General features: G+C 43.2%; 1 protein-coding gene across 1 annotated transcript in view; it reads left to right on the top strand.

Moving 5' to 3' along the window:
• The first annotated feature begins 6694 nt into the window (after nt 1–6694).
• The window catches only part of NIBAN1 (niban apoptosis regulator 1), a 69925-nt gene continuing 57136 nt past the window's right edge, over nt 6695–19483 (top strand). Inside the window, exon 1 of the mRNA XM_082311721.1 lies at nt 6695–6823. Coding sequence (XP_082167847.1) covers nt 6769–6823 — 55 coding nt within the window. The 5' untranslated portion in view covers nt 6695–6768. The remainder of the gene's footprint in view (nt 6824–19483) is intronic.

Genomic DNA, 19483 nt, shown 5'->3' with positions numbered 1-19483 from the left:
AAGGGTAGTTAATAATACATGAACATCAGCTCACTTGGGAAGAAAGTTTCGGTCACATCTTTGTTAATCAAATGGAAACAGAATTTCTTACTCCTCTAAGTAGAGTCACACTACAATTTACTTAATTAAGAAAAAATGACAGGTCTAATTTCTAGCTTTTGATGTCTTGCCTCACTAAAGTCTGTTCAAAGACGGTGGGATGTCTTGAGCCTTCCTCTGTTACCTGAGCTGAAAGCCTTTAATGCTGCCTCCTGGAAATCCCACCCTATAAACTCATTTTCACCACTTATGATGTTTTTTCTTTTTGTCTTCCCAAGCAGGTGTGGCTGCCCATTTGAGGCAGCAAAGAATCCATTGGATCTCCGACAGACAGATTTTTATCCTGGATTTTCTGCTGATGAGCCATGCCTTCTTGTTGGCTCTTCTGTAGCTGTGTGAGCACTAGGCAGTGGAAAGTGCCATCAACTGTGGTTTTATTTACTGGTTTCTATATACCACCTCTTTTTCAAGGTGAGGGAACAAATCAATGTGTCTTGTTTGACAATGAGGAAGCTTGCTTCAACAATTAATTTGCAAAGGCCTGTATGTTAGCTGCTTTGACATGAATGTCCTAACTAATTAAAATACAGCCTCTAATGACAGCTGAGCAGGAATGATCACCTCTAGCTGTGTCGTTTAACAGATTTTGTAACCTAGTGACTAAGCAGAGAAGGAAATGGTGTTTGAATTTACCAAATATGATTTGTGTATTTAGTAAACAGGAAAAGTTCAACACATATAATTTATTTTAGTTTACATATATACAAAACCCTGTAATTACTTGGCCACTGGGACAGGCAAATGGAGTATGCAACAGCTGGAGACGATTCTCAGCTCTAGGATTCCTTAATTTATAGGAAATAAAATCAAGAATCACATCTTAAAGATTCTGAATTTCACCTCTATAGTCAGAGTCTTCATTCCTTTCCCAGATGCCCTTAGTCCCATGTCATGTCCTAACCATCAGAGTTTCCTCCTTACTGGTTCCCATTTGTATTGGGTTTGCTGCACCTCTTCACTTTCCTGTTCTTCTAGATCCAGCATTGCCCCTCCAACCTTCCAAAAGCATACTCCAGCTTCAAAGAGTCACAAGACTGACATCAAAAGCACAAGCTTAAACCAGTGGTTTTGTTAGGTTCCTGACATGGCAGACGGCGGGGCCAACAGCACTCCTGCAGTAAAACCACAGAGGGAAGGATTGAAGACCAGGGGAACTTTTCACCATAGGGCTTGAAGATAAATTATTTAAAGTTAAGGTAAGGCAAAGTCTCTTGCTTTTGTGAGATTACTGGTTTCAGAGGATTTTTCTACTTAAGTACTCATGGTGTACAGAGTGCTTTTCCTTCTCCACAGCCACTGTCTAGAGCTGTACTTGAGAGAATCTGTTTATTTGTAATAAGTCAATTTTAGAATCTGTTTTTAAAAAGCAGCCTTGACATGCAAGTTGGTAATATGCCGTAAGTACTAAGAGCTTGTGTATTTTGTTATAAAGAGTATAACTTGCTCAGAACATATTTACAAGTTTTTGTTTGTGCTCCACGTGAACCAAAGACATGGTGAAGGGCCCTTATGGATAGGAAAGAAAAGAACATACCTCCTCTCGAGTGTATACCATCAACAGTGTGCTATTCTCCTAATTTTTAAGAAGCAATTCTATTGATGCAGCATTCTTATGTTTTGCTTAGGTAGTGTCTTTAAGGCCCAGCTGCTTAAATCCTCCCACTCAAGAATCTCAGGTGTGAAAGGAGAGAAAAGCTTCTAGCCCTCACTTACAGCGTAGCTTTCATGACCCCACCTCACTCTTTGACAACTAAGATAAAAGAGTTTTTACCCCAAGTTGTCTACCTTTCCACTAAAAAGTATTTATTTTTGAGGAACAAGATGTGTGCTGTTTGGATACTGAGGATGGAAATTCTAGATTTGTAGCAATGCTGGCATCTAGCCTCGCCTCGCCGTGGGCTAGGTATATATATGCTTAGTAAATGCGAGTGGAGAACTACTGAACTCTGACGTGTCACCATTAATGCATTACGGGAACGTTTCATTGCTGAAAAGTTTCAAAAATCTCTTAGATTATGAATCGGATTCAATTCTGTGGATGAAATTGACATTTATGAAGGATTTGCAACCAAGCAGGGTAAAATGATGAAGGTTATTTATAATTTGGCATTTTTTGAGCACTGGTATTCAATGAGTATTCAAACAAATGTTGTTTACATGTTGAATGGCAAGAAAACATAATTGGGAAGCAAATAAGGAGCGACGAAGGCAGCAAAGTCTCCTCCTGCATTAGATTGTGCACTCAGTGGCCTGATTACATTTTGACCAGCACTACCTTTTAAGCCTTGTTCTTTCACAGAAGTAGTGAAAGATAGAGATACAAATTATATAATTTTACCACCAAGATACTGTCTGCTATTGAAATATACCTTTGTCTTGCTTTTCCTTCTTCATGAGTAGTTCAGACTGTCATCCATACTTTCTGAAGTTACATAAGGGGGTTTATCTGATTTCTTTCTTTGAATAATGACCATAAACACCATTTTTATCTCTTCCCTAGAACATAGTAGCACTTCATATACTGTCTCCACATCGTGCCTTTTCATTTCATCTTGATAGAAGGAACAAATTTTTTACAGTAAGACCAATCATTCATTGGAACAACATCCCCAGGGATGTGGTCGAGTCTCCATCACTGGGGGTTTTCAAGATGGAATTGCACAGGGTGCTAGATAATCTCATCTATGCTCCCTTTCCCATGAAAGGTTGGACCAGATGATCTTTTGAGGTCCTTTCCAACCTAGGAGGTTCCATGATTCTGTGATTAAGAATCTATTGAAATCCACTCTTTTGTCTGTGGGCTTTCAGGGCTTCTTACCAGTCTCTCAGAATTAGGGTAGTAGCTAAAGCACAACCAACTCTAAATTTTTTAAAGGTTATTTTATCAAAATATTATTTTTGGCTCTCCAGCCAGAACAGTTGTGATTCTTTTAGTGTATCTTCTGCAGCTAGGTTTTAAGACCTCCTTCTAACCTTTTGAAAATAACTCATAAGAATTAAAATTTTTCTGTGTTACTTAGATGGAAGGGATTCAGAATATATTTCAACCAACAGTGTGTCCTGAGAAAACGGCTGCTTTTATCTTCTGACATGTCTTCCCAGTACTGCTTTCTACAACCTGGTTTTGGCTTTCAGACAATAATGATTAACAGTTTCCTCTAGCAATAGATAATTATTATTTATCCACGATGGTTTTATTATATTTGCAGCTGTCTTTGTCAACAGCACCTTGTTATCCTGCTTACAGAAGTCAGCGGTCTTAAAATGGCTACTTTCCCTTGGAGAAATCTTATAAGGTAGTTTTGTATAATTATTTTTCACTTAATTTCACTTAAATGCTTCTGGTTGATAACAAACGGTGTTTCTGAGGCAACCAAGAAGGCTGTGGGAGAGTACACACAGGATGAACCCTGCGGTTCCCTCTAAAGCAAAAGGCTCAGTCAAGGGCTATTATGCAGCATGTCAAAGCAACTGGTTCATCGGCAGGTCTTACTTCCAATTAGACAAGTGTTGGTACACAGGAGAAGTAGCCAACAATGTGGCAAAGGTTTTATCCATCCCTCTGATGACACATCTGCAGTTTGTCAGCCCTGTGGTCGCGTTAAGGACCGTGTGTTTGACTAACAACCGCTGGAAGTTTATTACGGTGGTATGCCCATTTGCACTCAGAATGGATCTCATTGTCGTGTCTGTCTCTGTGGCACATCAGGGTTACATTACAGTTCCCTCTGCAGGGAGATAATAAAGAAGTGATTGTGGAGTCAACGTCCTTCTCCCCTCCTCCCAAAATAGAGTTGGAGGCTGATACAAAATAAGGCAGTGTAGTGACTGTGCACTGCACGTTTTGGGTACATGAGCTCCCGGTACTTTCACTGGCTGCCTTGTGGGTACAGACCATGAGTGAAGCTTGGACTCTGGTGATGTAAGAAACCACGTCTCTCCTGATGTCACGCTGCCACAAGTGAAGTCACAGAGGCAGCGGAGACAGATCTTCATTCCTTTATTGGGGAGGAGGTGCTTCTTCTGGTCCTGTTCACTCATGAGTTCGCTTTCTCTATGGGATGGAAGAGCTCGATCATGTTGCCCTTTAGGATATAATGCAAAACAGGTGTTTAGAGGAGGAACTCTTTGGGAGAGTAAAGGAAAAAAAAAATCCTCAAAGATCAGGATTTCATAGGAGAAAAAGTGGGGAAATATTTGTTTTGCCTCCGGTGGTATTTTTGTTTTGGTAGTATTACTTTATCACTGATAGCTGCAGTGCAGATATGTTACATCAGACTAAAATCTAACATGGCCGATTTCTTAGCGTAGAGGAGGATGATTTTGTTATTAAGCAGTATAGAAATAGAATCATTTATATCTGTTCCTGACTTTGCTCACATTTCTCATGGTATCTTTTTAAGATGCTTAAGATACAAACTTTGCCATTAAAACACAGCATTTCCCTATCCTAAAAGGAAAATTATTGTCTTTAATTAGCTAGCATTTGTGAAATGCTTGGGGATCAGGCATTACCGAAGTGTAAAATGTTATAATTAAAAAAACTATTCAGTTCTCATTTTGTTTTTACCCTAGCTGTAATTAGACAGGAAGGTTTCCCATTCACTATGCACACTGACATCTGTTCTTGGGTATAAAGCTTCTGGGATTTGGCATGTTTTCATCTGCTAAATGACGAGACAGAAGAGCAATCCAGTTTATGGTTCACGAATTTTCCATAGTTTATCTCTCCAGACTCCTGGAGCTGACTTGCATATTACATGTGACTGTACATTACGAAAGGCTTCTCAAATACATTTGATAAAAGATATGCTACACTGAGCACAGGCCAAATTCTTCTCTGAGTTAACGCCTTTAAAATGCATGACAGTAAACAGTATTTCCTCACTGCTGTCTGCTCACATGGCTCAAAGATGTGCAGTGAGCAAACCACGGCATCCACCTTCCTGCCAGCAAGTGCAAAGCTCTCAAGCAGAGCTTAACAGCCAAATATGTGGGTAACAGAGTCTGATTCACATTTGACCTCTAGAAGTGCTGTTGATTTAGTATTATACTCTCAGCTGAGATATCTATAGACTTGTGAAACGCTGTTTTAGTGATGCTCTGGATGAACCCAGTCTCATCAGGGTGGTTAAACAACTGCTCTGTTACACTTCAGCGCAACTAACACGTGCCCAGAGAGCGTGAATTGATATTGAACTTGCATTTAATCAGTTTTCTTGAAGGAAGAGGCTGTTTAGCAAAATACTGAACTTGGTATTACATATTGTCTTCAAAACTTCAAATCTGGTCAAGTTTAGTGTTGGTTTAAAAAGTTTTAGGATTCAACCTGAAAATTTTTAACCATCCTGTGATCAACTGAGTGCCAGTGTTAAATGTACTTAACGGACAATCCACGTAAGCAAAACTTAACTGTGTTAAAGCAATTTCACAGCAAGTGACAGATGTGTGCAAGCTCAATGGAAAGTATTTAAGTCTAAAATACATAACTTCTAGTCATTGTGAATCTCCAGCATGTCGGCACAATCCATATTCATTGCAACTCATCTACTCCACGCTAAACATACGAGGCACGGTAACGTATGGCATGCTGCCCGTTCCCAGTCAGCTGCATTAGCATTATAAAAACAGCAAAACAGAAGAAAATACCTTAGGAAGTCACATATGGTATAAAGCCTCACTGAAATTATTATTCAGAGGCAAGGAAATTCAGATAGCTGTTCCATACTATCTTACACTGCTGTGCCGAGGATCTGCAAACTGGTGCTCTTGCATGTTTTAGGAAGTTGGTTCGATGATGACAATTTTAACTGGTGACATGCATTTTAGTTCCTGCTTGTGTAGGTTTATGGTTCATCCTGGAATCGTATATCAGTAGCATCCTATATAGGCCACCAGGATTCCCAGTACGAGGCTGACTGGAGTGGGAAGATAGGGGCCTGCAGGCCGAGCCCCGTGAACCCCATGGTGTCTCAGGGTGCCTTGCAGAAGGCGGCGGCCTGCTTGAAGGGTGTTTCAGGTGGTTCTTCCTTCTTGAAAAATGTTGGAGATGATTTCTAACGGACTTCAATCCCGTGATACCTACTACATGTGCAATCAATGGTCTTTAAAGTGGCCTCCATGGAAGCTTCAAAGGGTCTAAGTGTGTCTCCAGGGGGGTGCGGATTTTGAGATGGGGGTAACAAGTGACACGTGGGCAAGAGGAGACAGCAGTGCCGTGCATTTTCATGGGCCAGAGAAAACGGACGGGGACACGCGTGCCTAGAGGCACTAACCCGCTTGCCTTGCAGGCGGACCTGTTCTCCAGCTCCTCCGCAACTTCTGCTGGAGCCTCCTGCAACCTTCTGCTCCCAAATTTCTGAGACCGGCGAGGGGCAACCCCGGCCTCCCCTCCCGGGCAGGGGACGAAGGGGGCGGCTGGAGGGTTCGGGGGGAGAGGGAGAGCGGGGGCGGGGAGCAGGGTCCGCAGGAGCCCTCCTGCCGCCAGGGCCCGACCTCCTCTTGGCGGCGGCGGCCGAGAGGCGGCGCCCGCGGGAGGAAGCGGGCGCGGGGCCGGGCCGGGCCGGGCCGGGCTGGGCGGCGGCGGCGGCGGCGGCGGCGGCGGCGCTCCCCGGCAGCGGCAGCGCTCCCCCGCAGCGCCCCGCGCAGCTGCTCGGCGCCGGCGGCAGCATGGGCGGCTCTGCCTCCAGCCTGCTGGACGAGAGCAAGTGCACCTACATCCGAGGTAGGGCTCTGCAGCGGGGGGCGAAGCGGCCGGCTGCCTGCCGAGACTTTTTCTGAGAGCGCCGGCTGGGGAAAGAGGCGCTCGCATCTGCAGTTGCGCTCTCTGGTGGGAAAGCTGGCGGAGCGGCCCCCGGGGGGCGCGGGGGGGAGTCCCCAGCCCCCGCGGCGCGGCGGGGTCCCGGGGCCGGAGCGGGGCGCGGTGCAGCCGGGAGCCGCGGGCGCCGGGCAGGGCGCGGAGCCGCTGGGGTCGGCGGGGACCGCGCACGCAGCCGGGCTGGGCTGGAGAGGGACGGCGGCCGATGGGGGGTCGGGCCGGCGGGTTTTTAAACAGCAATGCTTTAAAAATTCGCGATGAGTGAGTTGTGACATGCCTAACTTCCAAGAGTGCCGAGAGATGCGACCTGAAACTGCCCGTGGGGCAATAAGGTCCCAATTCCCCAGCACCGGCAGCTGAAACTTTTGGGCCACTAGATTTCACGAAAGTAGATCGGATCAAGACCATATGGCCTGATTTTTTTGCGAAGTCCATTGAAGGCAGTGGAAGAACTGCTGGGTGGGCATTTAGGTAAACTGTTCAAACTTACGTAAGAGCAATTTTTTATCCCATTAAAATATTAGGAGAGAGAAAACGAAAGAAAATATTGCTTTAAATTTATGCATATTACTATTAAACTACGAAGGAAAAGAGTGTAATTCTGTATTTGGGGTGGGGCATTTTTATTATTTGAGTGGTTAAAAGATTAAATACATCTTGCTCTTGCCTATCTACCTACGCTTCGTATCGGTAAGGTAGCAGGTAAAGTATTTACAAAGCAAATTTTAAGGCTGGAGATTTACAAGCGAAATAAAAGTTTGCATGTGAAAAGGAAGCCCTATTCCAGTATATTACGTATTATGTGTCTGAAGCCTGCGAGCGTCCTCGCTGCTGTGGACTGGGAGATCAAACTCGGCGCCGGTGATTCAGACCATAGGGTGACTCCTGGGTGGTGCCTGCAGCCAAGCTTGTCCTTTTTTTCTGTTGCTTTGGGATTTTTTTGTGGTGTAGAGGGAGTGCAAATGTTGAACCACTCCTCTGTTAGGACTTTTTTGAATCACAGTGGACCTTTCCAGAGATTCCCATAGTGGGAAAGACGTCCAAATACTAAATGGCTTTCACCCAAAAAGCAATGGTCAAAGCTGCAGGCCTCACATGTGGAGATTTTTCTACAGTGTCCCCTCAGTATTGTCATTTTCTCCTGCCCCCTTAAGGGTGGTTTCAGGTCCCATCAGAGCCACAAGGGTGCGGTCCCCATGGATTTCCTTTTTTATTTATACTCATCCCCATGCTGCAGCCAAAATTGTGCTTTCACAGTTCAGCATTTCAAGTTTTCTGGTCCCTGACTAAGTGAGGGCAGTTGTGAGTGCCTGAAAAGGCTGATGTCCAATTAATGCAAAGAAAAAAAGTGGGAGATTCAGGGAGCTTATTAGTTTCTCCACAGCTGTGCAAGAGGAAATCGTGCAGATCTTTTGCCCTCTACATCATCTAGAATTAGAAGGGGAACTCATGTTGGAGGGTTGGGAAATCCTGATCTATTCAGACACGTGTGAAACTGGACTGGATGTACGTATCTGAGACTTCCCTGCCACTCAAAGGGAGGGTGCCTTTGCCTTACTGGGAGCTGAGCGGCTCTTCAGACACACCTCTAGTTTGCCTATCACATCTTTGCAGAGGCAAGTGATAAAGCAAAATCATTGTGAAAAAAGAAATTAAAACATTGTGCTTATTCCCTGGCTCAAGTCTGCTGTTCTTGCTGTAAGTGAGGATCCCCCACTCTAAACTCTTGCTTTGAAAAATAACTAAAGACGCACTTTGTATGGAGGCTGCCCATAAATTACTACTTCCAAGAAGAAAAAAGGAACTGGGAAGAGCATCTTAAATCAAAACAGAGTGCAGTCCAGCCAGCTCACCAAACCTACTGCTCCTGTTGAGGCCAGAATTTGCAAGATTCAGACCATGCTTATCTATCTGATACGTCTTGGTCTGATGTATTTCCAGAGCAAATGCCGTGATGAGCTCTCCTTGTTCAAAGAAGAAGCAGGCTAAATTGCTGTAGATTGAAAAAGCAGCACGTTTTTAGCTGGCTTTGTAAAGGTTAGGGTTTTTTTACTGGGGTCTGGGAGTTTTTTTCCTCCAAAGATGATGCAGGGGGGGGTCTTTAGTCGAAAGGGCTTTTTGCTGTCAATCCATAGTGCTTGAATGGGATGGCACTGGTGAGGGAGGTCGTGAGACAGCAGGTGTCTGCCTTGCACGGTGCTGCCTTGCATATCTTATTCAGAGACTGCAGCCAGCGACATTCTCCAAACTTTGCATGTTTTGGGATGCTCACTTATATTGGCCCAAACATCAGTAGACTCAAGACAGGACATCCTGAGTATTACTTCAAGTGAGAGTTTGGTCTAGATCATCTCTAGTGCTCCCTCCCAACCAGTGTTTTGGTAAACAAATTTATACTTGCACTTTATGCGTCCTGGTTTCGGCACTAGATTTTTGCATCTCCCTTAGCGTAGTTTGGCAATGACTCGTGCTCCCCTCTCCTTGCCTTTGCAGCAGAAGCTTGCTGTCGTTAGACGCTGGCATCCTTTGAGTTAGTTCCTGCCACACTAACCTCAGCCGGCAGCAGAGAAAATTATTTGGGTGGGATGTCAGCTCTGCAGCATGCCGGGCTGCTCCCTGCAAGGGGGGGTTAGCCAAAACTGCATGGGGCAGAGCTAAACATGACTGCTTGAATGCGTAGCAGGATTCCTGTGTGGTTGTTGTCATGATGGTGTAATTTAATTTCTTGTTGCTGTAATGATAATTTAATGTGTCACTGTGTTGTAAAGCCCTGTAGTTTATTTAGACAACATATAAGATAAAACAATATAACGAATGGAAATGAGAGACTGAGGGCTAAAGGGGAGGATGGAGTTTTCAGCAATAAACTAATATGGTTTATTCATCAACATATGTACAAATCTACAGGTTTTCTTATTTCCAAAAGTCTGCTCACATTGTTTGAGGGATGAGAGGAGAACAAAACAAGGACAAAATTTATGTGATATGTAAAATTATGTAAAAAAAATATGTAAAAACATACGTGTAGGTGTCTACATAAACCAGCGAGAACATGGCCCTTAGCATGGGCATCCCCAGGTAGAGCCTGGGAGACGCTTTGCTCTCTGCGGTTCCCTGCGGGTGAATAAGTGTGAGCCTCGTCAGACCAGTCGGAGAAATGAATCCCAGAGAAAATCATGAAGGCATCCTATGCAGAGTCTCAGTTACTGAATGCAAAGGCTGTGATTTCCTACTTCAACTTCTGTGCTTTTAAGGAAGAAGTGGTAGTGTAGCACAAGCTTGTTTTTCTAACCATACCTATGGAAAAATATTTTTTTCTATTTATTTAAGATCCTTAAGATATTTTAAATATGCACACATTATAAGCAGTAAAATTATGTAAAGCCCCCTGAAATTAAAAGAATTTTTTACAGTAATTCCTCTAGGTTTTGGACTGAACCCTTAAAAAAGGAAAGACTTGTGGAGGAAATAATCCTTCTTTGTAGGCTTCTGGTGGAACTACATGGGAATTACTCAGGATGCGAATGAAATAGATGGAGTTTAAAAAATGACAGTAATAATTAGAAGACTGGGAGTTGTTCATGTGAAAAGAGTTTATTAAAAAAATTCATGCTTTTGGTTTGATGGGGCGTGGGCTAAACTTGTGATGGGAGGTGTTCATTGCATGATTTGTCTAATGATACTTAATGAGTGTTACACCCAACAGGGAGCAGTATAGGGCGGTAATGGGGACCTATGGACTCAGGGTGTAATCATGAAATTGGGGAAAAAGATGAAAGTGCCCGTTAAAACAACTTAGTAGTATGCCCTGAGAGACTGTGCTGGACGTTTCAAGATTGCTGATAGAACGTTTTTGCTTTGGGTCTCTAATATTAGGCAAACAATCAAGGAAGCAGATCTCACAGTGTGGAGAAGGGAGAAATGGCCCTGAAAGTCTTTAGTGGTTTTCCATTTCTGCAATCTCAGCTGCAGCAGTAGTAGAAGACCAAGCTCTGCTCCATCATGTGTGGTCTGTTGGGACCAAATTTTTTTAAATTTGGAGCAGTGAAGAGATTTCAAGCACCCAACAGCAGCCATTTCAACAGGTACATCTTCAAAAGAGTTTAGCATACAAAAAACTGAACTTCTCTGAAGGTTGTTTTTTATTAAAGGTACTCGGTGTGCTTCACCATATCCAGTCTACCCATTGCAATAAACATAAAGCTGTCCAGAGGATGAGGCTTTGTAGTCATTTGCTTTTGATTTGTTTGTTTAAATGCAGTTTTTCTTTCTTCTTTCCCTTCTTTTCCATCTCTTTCCTTGCCCAGGCAGATGGGACAGCCTGGCTGAGGGACGCAGCGATGGTGCTGTGACCCTGTGGCACCCAGGGATGCACCCTGCGGGTTTCCTCATTGTTCAGGATTTTTTTCCGAGCAGACCTTCCAGCTGTTGTTCTTTTCATTTGACAGTGAAAGCTATTACTTTAACATCTGTAAGAAGTTTCTTTCTAGTCATTTGTTTTGCCTATGAATTTCAGTATGGTACTAATTAAGATGGGGGGGGGGAGGGCAGTTGCACAAGGATAAAACACTTTAGATGTGTTCCTACAAGGTGCAGCATACTTAGAAAAAGCAGATAGACTCCTCCCATTCTGTTAAGTTTTAGAGACTGAAGAGGAGCCTGGTTTACCTTTTACTTAAAAGACAAGGTAAGGATATCAGTCGCAAGCTTTATAGGAAACTATGTGAACAATACCATCGGCTGTATGGAGATAAGTCCCAATGACTCGGAGGGAGATAACCCAAGCGCCTGATACAGCTCTGGAGTGAAATTCTCGCCAGCAGCCAGCCAGCGTGCACATAGCCACGAGCAGGGATGCTGGAGGGTGGAAGAATAACTTGGAATTAATTGTGGAAAAGTTGGCCTTTTTTGGACAGGCACTCAGACTGGATATTGTATTTTCTGCTTTAAACTGTCGCATAGTCCTTCTGGTTTTAATTTGGTGTTCAACTGCAAGTATAACAGAGTTTTGTAGAAAATCTGGCTGCACTTACTGCCTTTTCTCAGCCTGTTACAAGCTATGTCTTGCCGTGTTTTGGAAATCCTCTTTCTCTTGTTTTCCACAGGTGAGCATGGCTGTAGCACCATACAGGGTATGAGTGTGGCGTCTCTCTGGACTTACCAGCATCTACTTCGTAGCTCTTAGAGGGTGCTTTTCATTTTCACGTTCTGAGGCTTATGGTAAAAGCTGATATGATTTTTCTGTGATTCCCAAAATCTAGGGAAGAGGCAGAGTTATATTTTCTTTTACAAACACATGTTGAATGCAGAATTCATGATTGCTAGTTAGCACTTAGCAAGTACTATCTAGTCCAATCCAAACAGGCATAAATACCCATGGAATGAAAAAATGAAGTGAAATGGGTAGGAAATTCAAATTTCAATATGGATATGAATTTCTGTTCTTCATTATACTCACCTTGCTAAGTGTCCAAGTTTTTGAAGACCTCAAGAAATGAGATTTTGAAGAAAAATCCTTTTGGCTTTACTTGCTTTCTGGGAAGTGTTAGTCTTCAGAGAGGTTGTTGTTGTTGGAGCCAGTGGCAGATTTTCATCTCGTAGTTTTAATAAATAGTGCCTGTCTGTGTTGGAAAGGAGAAGGAGCTTCTCTGTGGTTCTTACATTCTTTAATTCATGGGGCCAGGCGCTTTATCTTAGCTTTAGACTGGATGCAAGCAAAAGGCATCCAGGGACATGATTGATGGGAAAGGTATTTGCCACCCAAGTTGAAGAGAATTTACTGTGCTTGGTAACTTCCAGATTTCAGCTTTGGGAGATTAAGGCAGGAGATACCTTCTCTATTCAATTTCCATTTCTCATATAGTCCCATTTATTAACTTCTTTCAAAAGTACCGCTAGCAATTTTGGAAGTTTACAGTCACATTGTCTAGCAGCAGGCATGGTCAAGAATTTCCCCGATAAAAGTGGGAGGTAAGATTTTGTTCTTCGGTTTGTCAATGAAAGAATTGTCCATGATCACATCCCATTTACCTTCTGTAAATGGCTTGAGGTTTTCATAAACCCATAAATGTCAGTTATCCATTTTGTGGCACGGCTCCTTTTTCTGCCGAAGCATCTGGGAAGCCAGGTTAGGCTCCTTGCCCATTCAGCAGGATCATCTCAAGCTCCCTTACACCAAAGCAAACCGTATTGCTTGCACAAGAACTAACCTTGAAGATGATGTGCTACATAACACTTGCTACAGAGCCTGGGTTTGAAAACTGAAAGGTGGTTTCTTTCTGGGAAAGAAGGTCTTTTTCGGGTAGTATGAGTGAAGGGAAACCGCTGGGTGGTAGGGGAAGGCATGTGGCGTTTTTCATGCTTTTCTGCTGTCTGTGTAGAAGAAACTACGTACAATGTTGAATTAAGCATGGGTATCAATGGAAAGAGCTTCTTCTCAATAGAAAAAGTGAGAAATATGCTCACATTTGCCAAAAAAACTGTAATTGAGAGGCGCACTCTAAATGTGGAGTCTGCTGCTCTTTTGTACTTGGTATTTTCCGAAATCTTGAAGATTGGAGTTTCTTTAATTAGTGCAGCTTGGCCACAAATTATAAGACAGTCTTTGCATCTGATAGAAATTTTATTGATATTAAGGGGAGAAAAAGCAAGCTCTGAGATGATTAAAGCGGCTTTGTTGTTGATGCCTTTGGGCAGTAGCAGCTGAAAAGCCAGTGTCTAGATCGGGAAGGATGATATTCATAAGCGATGTGGTCATGGCTGCTTTTAAAGTATAGCAGCATTTCTGTCTACAGCTTTTTCCTTTGCATATAATAAACATGCTGTTCTCTTCACACTTAAAGAACAATTAAGAGTGGCTTCAAGTTTTTGAACATGCTTGCAAGTGTTGCTATTGCAGTTAAAGGTCAGTGATGAAATGAGGCCAACTCTTATATAAAAGCAAGATTAAAGCTTGTGGAAATGGCTCAAACTTGTGTGAAGAAAGGGTTCGCCTGTTTGGGTGTTCTGAAAACTTTATCCTGTATTTTCTTCTTAGTCTTACATATAAAAAGAAGTTTGATGCTGATTCTATACCAATGTTTAACTTGATAGGCGTAACCTAAGATTTTGGTGAATTAGTTTTTCCAGGTATTTATTTATATGTTAATTTTTGAAATCATAAGCCTTTATTCTTCATGCTTCTGTGGTAAGATATTAGTTAATACATTAGACACGAACAGTTACTCTTACACTTTCAATGGTAATAAAGCTTTAAACCTATATATTAGGCCATTGTAGTGCTACCAAAGTTATTATTTAGTTATTGCATTTTTTTTTAAACTGGGTAGATAGCTTAGCTAGCAATATCAAGAAATAGAAAACAAAAGCAAGGCTAACTCTTGGGTTCTTCTGGTTAGATGATTAAAAAATTAAAAGCAATATAGTTTTCAAGAATACGTAGATTATTTTTGTTTGGTTGAAATTCTTCTAGGAAATAAGTGAAATAAGGAATAGTTAATTTATTTTCTAAATAAATTTTCTAATTCAAAAATAGTTATTAAAAATAACCTTTTGATGTTGTTTGTGATGATCTTGATTCTAAGCCTGTTCTTCTGCCTTGCCCTGAGCAGCGTGGTTCCTAAGGAGTGTGCAGATGCTACGGAGGCTTTTGTTGTGGATGACATGTTCGGTGTTTTCATGCAATCCCCTCTTCAGTGCCAGACCAGCCAAGTGTCTCCCAGGTAGTTCTCTGCTGAACGTGTGGCAGGTCCGATGTGAATAGGGGGAGGCGCCACATCAGCCGTCAGAGTGTGACTGTGGTGGCTGGTAGATGTTTGCCACTGGCTGTTGCAGGTGCGCTCCGGGATCTCAGAGGGTGCTGTGCCAACCCTTTAGGTTGGAGCAGCCTGCACACCTTCAGGAGTGCCTCAAACCATGCCTGGCAGCATGCTGCTCGACAGGCCGGGGTAGCCGCAGTGTTAGGCTGCCGCAATGCAGTAACTCCAGGCTGGGAAATAGCAGCGGAGGTTTCTGGCTTGCTACCCACTTTATGTATCTTTCCAGGAGCGAGCCATGATCTGTCCTTCAGAATAAATTCTGCTTTTGAGATTTATGCAAAGTGAGCATGTCAGCTGATCTTCAGGTTGTTTTTTCTACATGTCATTGCTTAAACAGTGAATGTGGTGCATCCTCCCTGTTACGGTTTCTGGCAAGGTGGCATGCTGAGAACAGCCACCCACACCAGTGCCTGGCCCGTTTTTGGGCTCTCCGCTGACAACGCCAGCAGCAGCGATGCCTTTTCAAATGATAATGGACTTGTAAGGAGATCATTGGTAATGGTGTAAGACAATCAGTTCATAGCTCCCCAAAAATGCTGCTGTTTTTTCCAGGTTCATTCTGTGTTGTGCTTCTAAAGTCGGTGCACGTTGTGACTGCGGCTCTCACGTATTGCAACAGGCAACTTGCAGAAAATTTCATCTGTGCCTAAATTGCACGTTAGTTGTTGTGTGGGGGACATGTTGATCCTCACAAAGAGTGTTCGTGGTACAAACAGTGTAAGGCAATCCTTGTTCCTGGTTGTTTATTGTTTAAGTAGGGAAAATACACAAAGCTAAAGCAAAGGTCCGGAGAAATGAAGGTGTGGGACCAGGGACTTCCAGAACTAGGAGAAGCAGCCCGTGCCAATCTCCAGTGCAGGGTCAGGCCTCTGCAACAGTTCCAGCTGCACCGTGCTGATGTGTCCCAGCCAGGCAGAGTTAACGGCTATGATACGTGCTAGGGACCAGCTGGACCCTTAAGCACTTGTGATCGCTAAATACTTTCACAGCCAACCTTAGGAAAAAATGTCTGCAGCTTCTTTGTATTATAAAAACACCTGGGATTTCCCACGAAGGTTTATATTCCCCAGGTCAAGGTAGCTGCAGGTTTTGTGGAGCTCAAAAGCTCTGTCCATGCATACCGTTTCTAAAGATCCCCTGCTCACTGCCTGGGGTGCCTCATTTGCTGGAGTAACAGCTTCCTGGATTTAGTACTGGTTTTTAGTTCTGTGTGCTTGGGATCCCAGCTGAAAAAAATGTCCTCATGTGCCATATCTGGAAACTTGCTGCCTGCCAAGGAGCTTTTCCTTACTCTTTTCAGAGATATACGGGCATCATTGCTTCAAATTTACAAAAGATGCCACCACTCAGAGTCCAGCTCACTCATCCCTGTCCTTTTAGCTAGCACTCTTCCACAACCCCTCTCGTGCTATCTTAGGAAAGAATTTTTAAAGCTTTCCATGGTATTTTCCTTCCTCTGCATGAAACCACAGTTACTCTTTGTGCTGTGATTCTCTGCAGAGCTTTGTCATGATGTTGATAACTGAAGACCTGATTCTTGAAGCAGCACTGGGGAAGTTAAATATCTTAGGTGAACGTTGTCTAAAGATCAACCTGCTTTTATTAAACGTGATATGGAGGATCCTTGCATATTTTGACTTGATATTCCACATATTGTAGGGGTCGCACTGGAGGAAAGGCAAGCTTTTATCATCCCCTGGAAAAGATTTAATGGCAGGGTCTGTGCAAAGGGGAAAAAAAAAAGGCTTTTTTGCTCTTAGGGGTATCTGTAAAGTAATATCATTGTCTGTAATTTAGTCTACCAGGCACTTTCCACTGTTTTCAGTTGCAAATGAGGCTTTGCCAGTCTTCAGCTATTCAGACTGAAGTTTCCATGCTGAGCATCTGCCTCAAATTGCATTTTTGAGAAAACTGCAGCTGAAATGGATGAGCATTTTTTTTTTTTTTTTTGAGAATTAAGCTAAAGAAAATGTGGTTTTCCTCTCTTTGGATGTTCTGTTGAGCAGCTCAGGCATATCCTGCAAGAGGAGGGAAGGGATTGGGGGCCATAGAGCTGGAGTAAGGGAAACCAGAGGCGAGTGGGAAGGGTTTCTAACCACTGCCAGTGTTTACCTGCTGAACTAAACCCCGTTGTTTCCATGTTTGTCCTCTGTGCAGTCTGGCAAAGAGCTGCAAAACCCATAGCTACCAGCAGCTGTTCGCCGCTGTAGACAAAGGCAATGCCACAAAGCAAACAGAACTTTCTGCCGTATACGCTTACTGTGTTAGCTGAAATGGTCTGCAAATCTGAAGCCCTGAACTCACCGCTGATGCTCGAGGGAGACCAGGGTGCCAAGGCAGCTTTTTGGTATATTTTTGTATTGGCTTCATTCAGTAAGAAGCCCCAGATTTGTTGTTTGGGTTTTTTCCCCTTCTGAGATTTCCTGTACACCTGCCAAGCTACAAAGTGCTGTGCAGACATCAATCACTGATCTTCCTGCTGAGATACTGTGATAGGTAGTGGTATTTTATTTCACGTACAAGGAGTTATGGCTATTAATTTGGGGCTTGACAAACCTAATGATTAATTTTTCAGGGAATTGGCTATTTCAGTGCTCTCCCCAGATTTCCATCCAGGCTCCGGCTGTGCTCAATTGTGACTGCGGGCACTCAGCACTTCTGTAAGTCAGAAAAAGAAGGTGGCAGGGGCCATCTGGGAGCTTCTCCCATAAGTGACATATGTTTTGTCCAGCTTTACATTTTGTAACAGATACAGCAACAGGATCTAGTTCTTCATGGTGGTGTTTACCTGCCTTAAATATAAATCAAGTCACTACAAACTTTCAGAGCTCCCCAATAAATGGGGTACATACCATACTGGCTTGATTAGAAGACAGTATTTTTAGATGTGATTGTAAAGAAAAGTAGCTTTAACCACTGCTGCTTGTGCTCCATTGATCTTTGCTCTCAGCCTGGGAAGCAGCAGCAAAACTACTAACACGAGAGTTTGAGGCAACTGGTGATTTGTGAGCATGGCTGGAGGAAGGTATCCAGATGTCAGGGTTGCATTTGTGTCTGCAAGGAGCAGTCACAAAATCATCCAGATTGTCAGTTGATCTAAGTTGATGGTGTTTTTTTTGGTGCTTTTGGAGGAGAAGAGATCATAGAATCATAGAATGGTTTGGGTTGGAAGGGACCTTAAAGATCATCCAGTTCCAACCCCCCCTGCCATGGGCAGGGACACCCTCCACTAGACCAGGTTGCTCAAAGCCCCATCCAACCTGGCCTTGAACACTTCCAGGGATGGGGTGTCCACAACTTCTCTGGGCAACCTGTTCCAGTGTCTCACCACCTTTCAAAAGTGTTTCAAATGCCCATAAGAAAAGGGTACTGTCTGAGTTAAAGATACAGAGGAGACATGAGTTCTTGATTTTCATGTGCTTTTCAAATGTAATTGTTTGAGCTGGAGTTTTGTTTACCCCTCTTGTGGCCCACAGTGAAGACCCTCATTTGCAGAAGGCAAAATGATCATATAATGAAACTGTGCTAAGAGCGCAGGTCTGTTATGCTGCTGTGTTTTTAGTAGAGAAGGAAGGGCTTAAACTGAGACTATGCCATTTCCTACAAAGTGATGTTGAAAAAATTATTCCAAACCCAAACATTGCCCAAAACCCAAAAGGAAAGTAGCAAATGTCAACAAGCATGGTGAAGGCATGTCCACCTCCCGTGCAGGTTGGAATTAGCAGATCAGGTGTGTGTGGAGGAAGGGGTGATGCACTGAAACGAAGCTGTAAACCCTTGGAAAAACCTGTATGCAAAAGTAACACAGCTGCTGGATTGTTCATGGGGAGTTGTGTCTTATACAACCCACAAAAGAAACCAGTCTCTGGCATTTCATGGATCAGACCTTTGATGCATTGCTTGGTGTTATAATGTACCAAAGTGAGTGGTAGGTGGGTGCACACTTACCTAGTGTAGCTTCCTATACCTTGTACAGGAGGCTTGCTAGACAGGAGCCAAAGGTTGTTCCTGCGTCTTTTGGTTTAAAACAGATAAACAGTCAGAAATCCCATGAAGCAAACCTAAATGTGCTGCACAGGAGGATTTAATCCAGGGAAATCAACCCGATTAATCCAAGTGTGCGCTCTGTGAAGGAGGGACACATTCAAATACGAAACATAATAAATCCACCCATAATAAAATGTTTACCTCAAAAATCTGAAATTTTCTGTCCAAAGCTATGTTAGCCTCCTTGTCCATTTATTCAGCTTGTGGTATAAATCAAACATTACGATTTAGAGAGAGGTCTTGAGCAGACTGGTGAAAGGCCACAGGGCAGGCATCGCTCCCAGTTTCCATGAGCCTTATTTAAGTCTGACCTGCATGTGAAAGGCATTTGAAGCCCATGCCAAAGTCTTGATTCAGCCATCACAAAGCATTTAATAGAAGAAATTGATCTCTAGGAAGTTCAAAAACTTTTTCAACTATAGAAGCAAATCATGTGCTAAGTAGAAAATGATGGTCATAGCTGCTTCCATCAGCCTGTTGCTCAAAAACAGACTGAAGGAATGGGGAAGGATGTCTGTGTCTGTGTGGGCTGATGCAGGATTTGAGCACCCCTCTCTTTGGATGTCAAAATCAAGGCAATGTGAAAACTTGAATCCTAATTTAACCTTGCTTGTAGATGCATGAAACTTCACCAGTCTGCTACATGGGCCACACTGCAATTTTTGGGCCAGTATTAGGGTTTGTCTCCTGTTTCTCTCATTCC

This window comes from Platalea leucorodia (genome assembly GCF_965183815.1).
Source record: "Platalea leucorodia genome assembly, chromosome: 5".
In the NCBI taxonomy this organism is placed as follows: domain Eukaryota; kingdom Metazoa; phylum Chordata; class Aves; order Pelecaniformes; family Threskiornithidae; genus Platalea; species Platalea leucorodia.
Note: the sequence above shows the minus strand (reverse complement) of the source record. Positions and strands in the feature narration are given on the sequence as shown.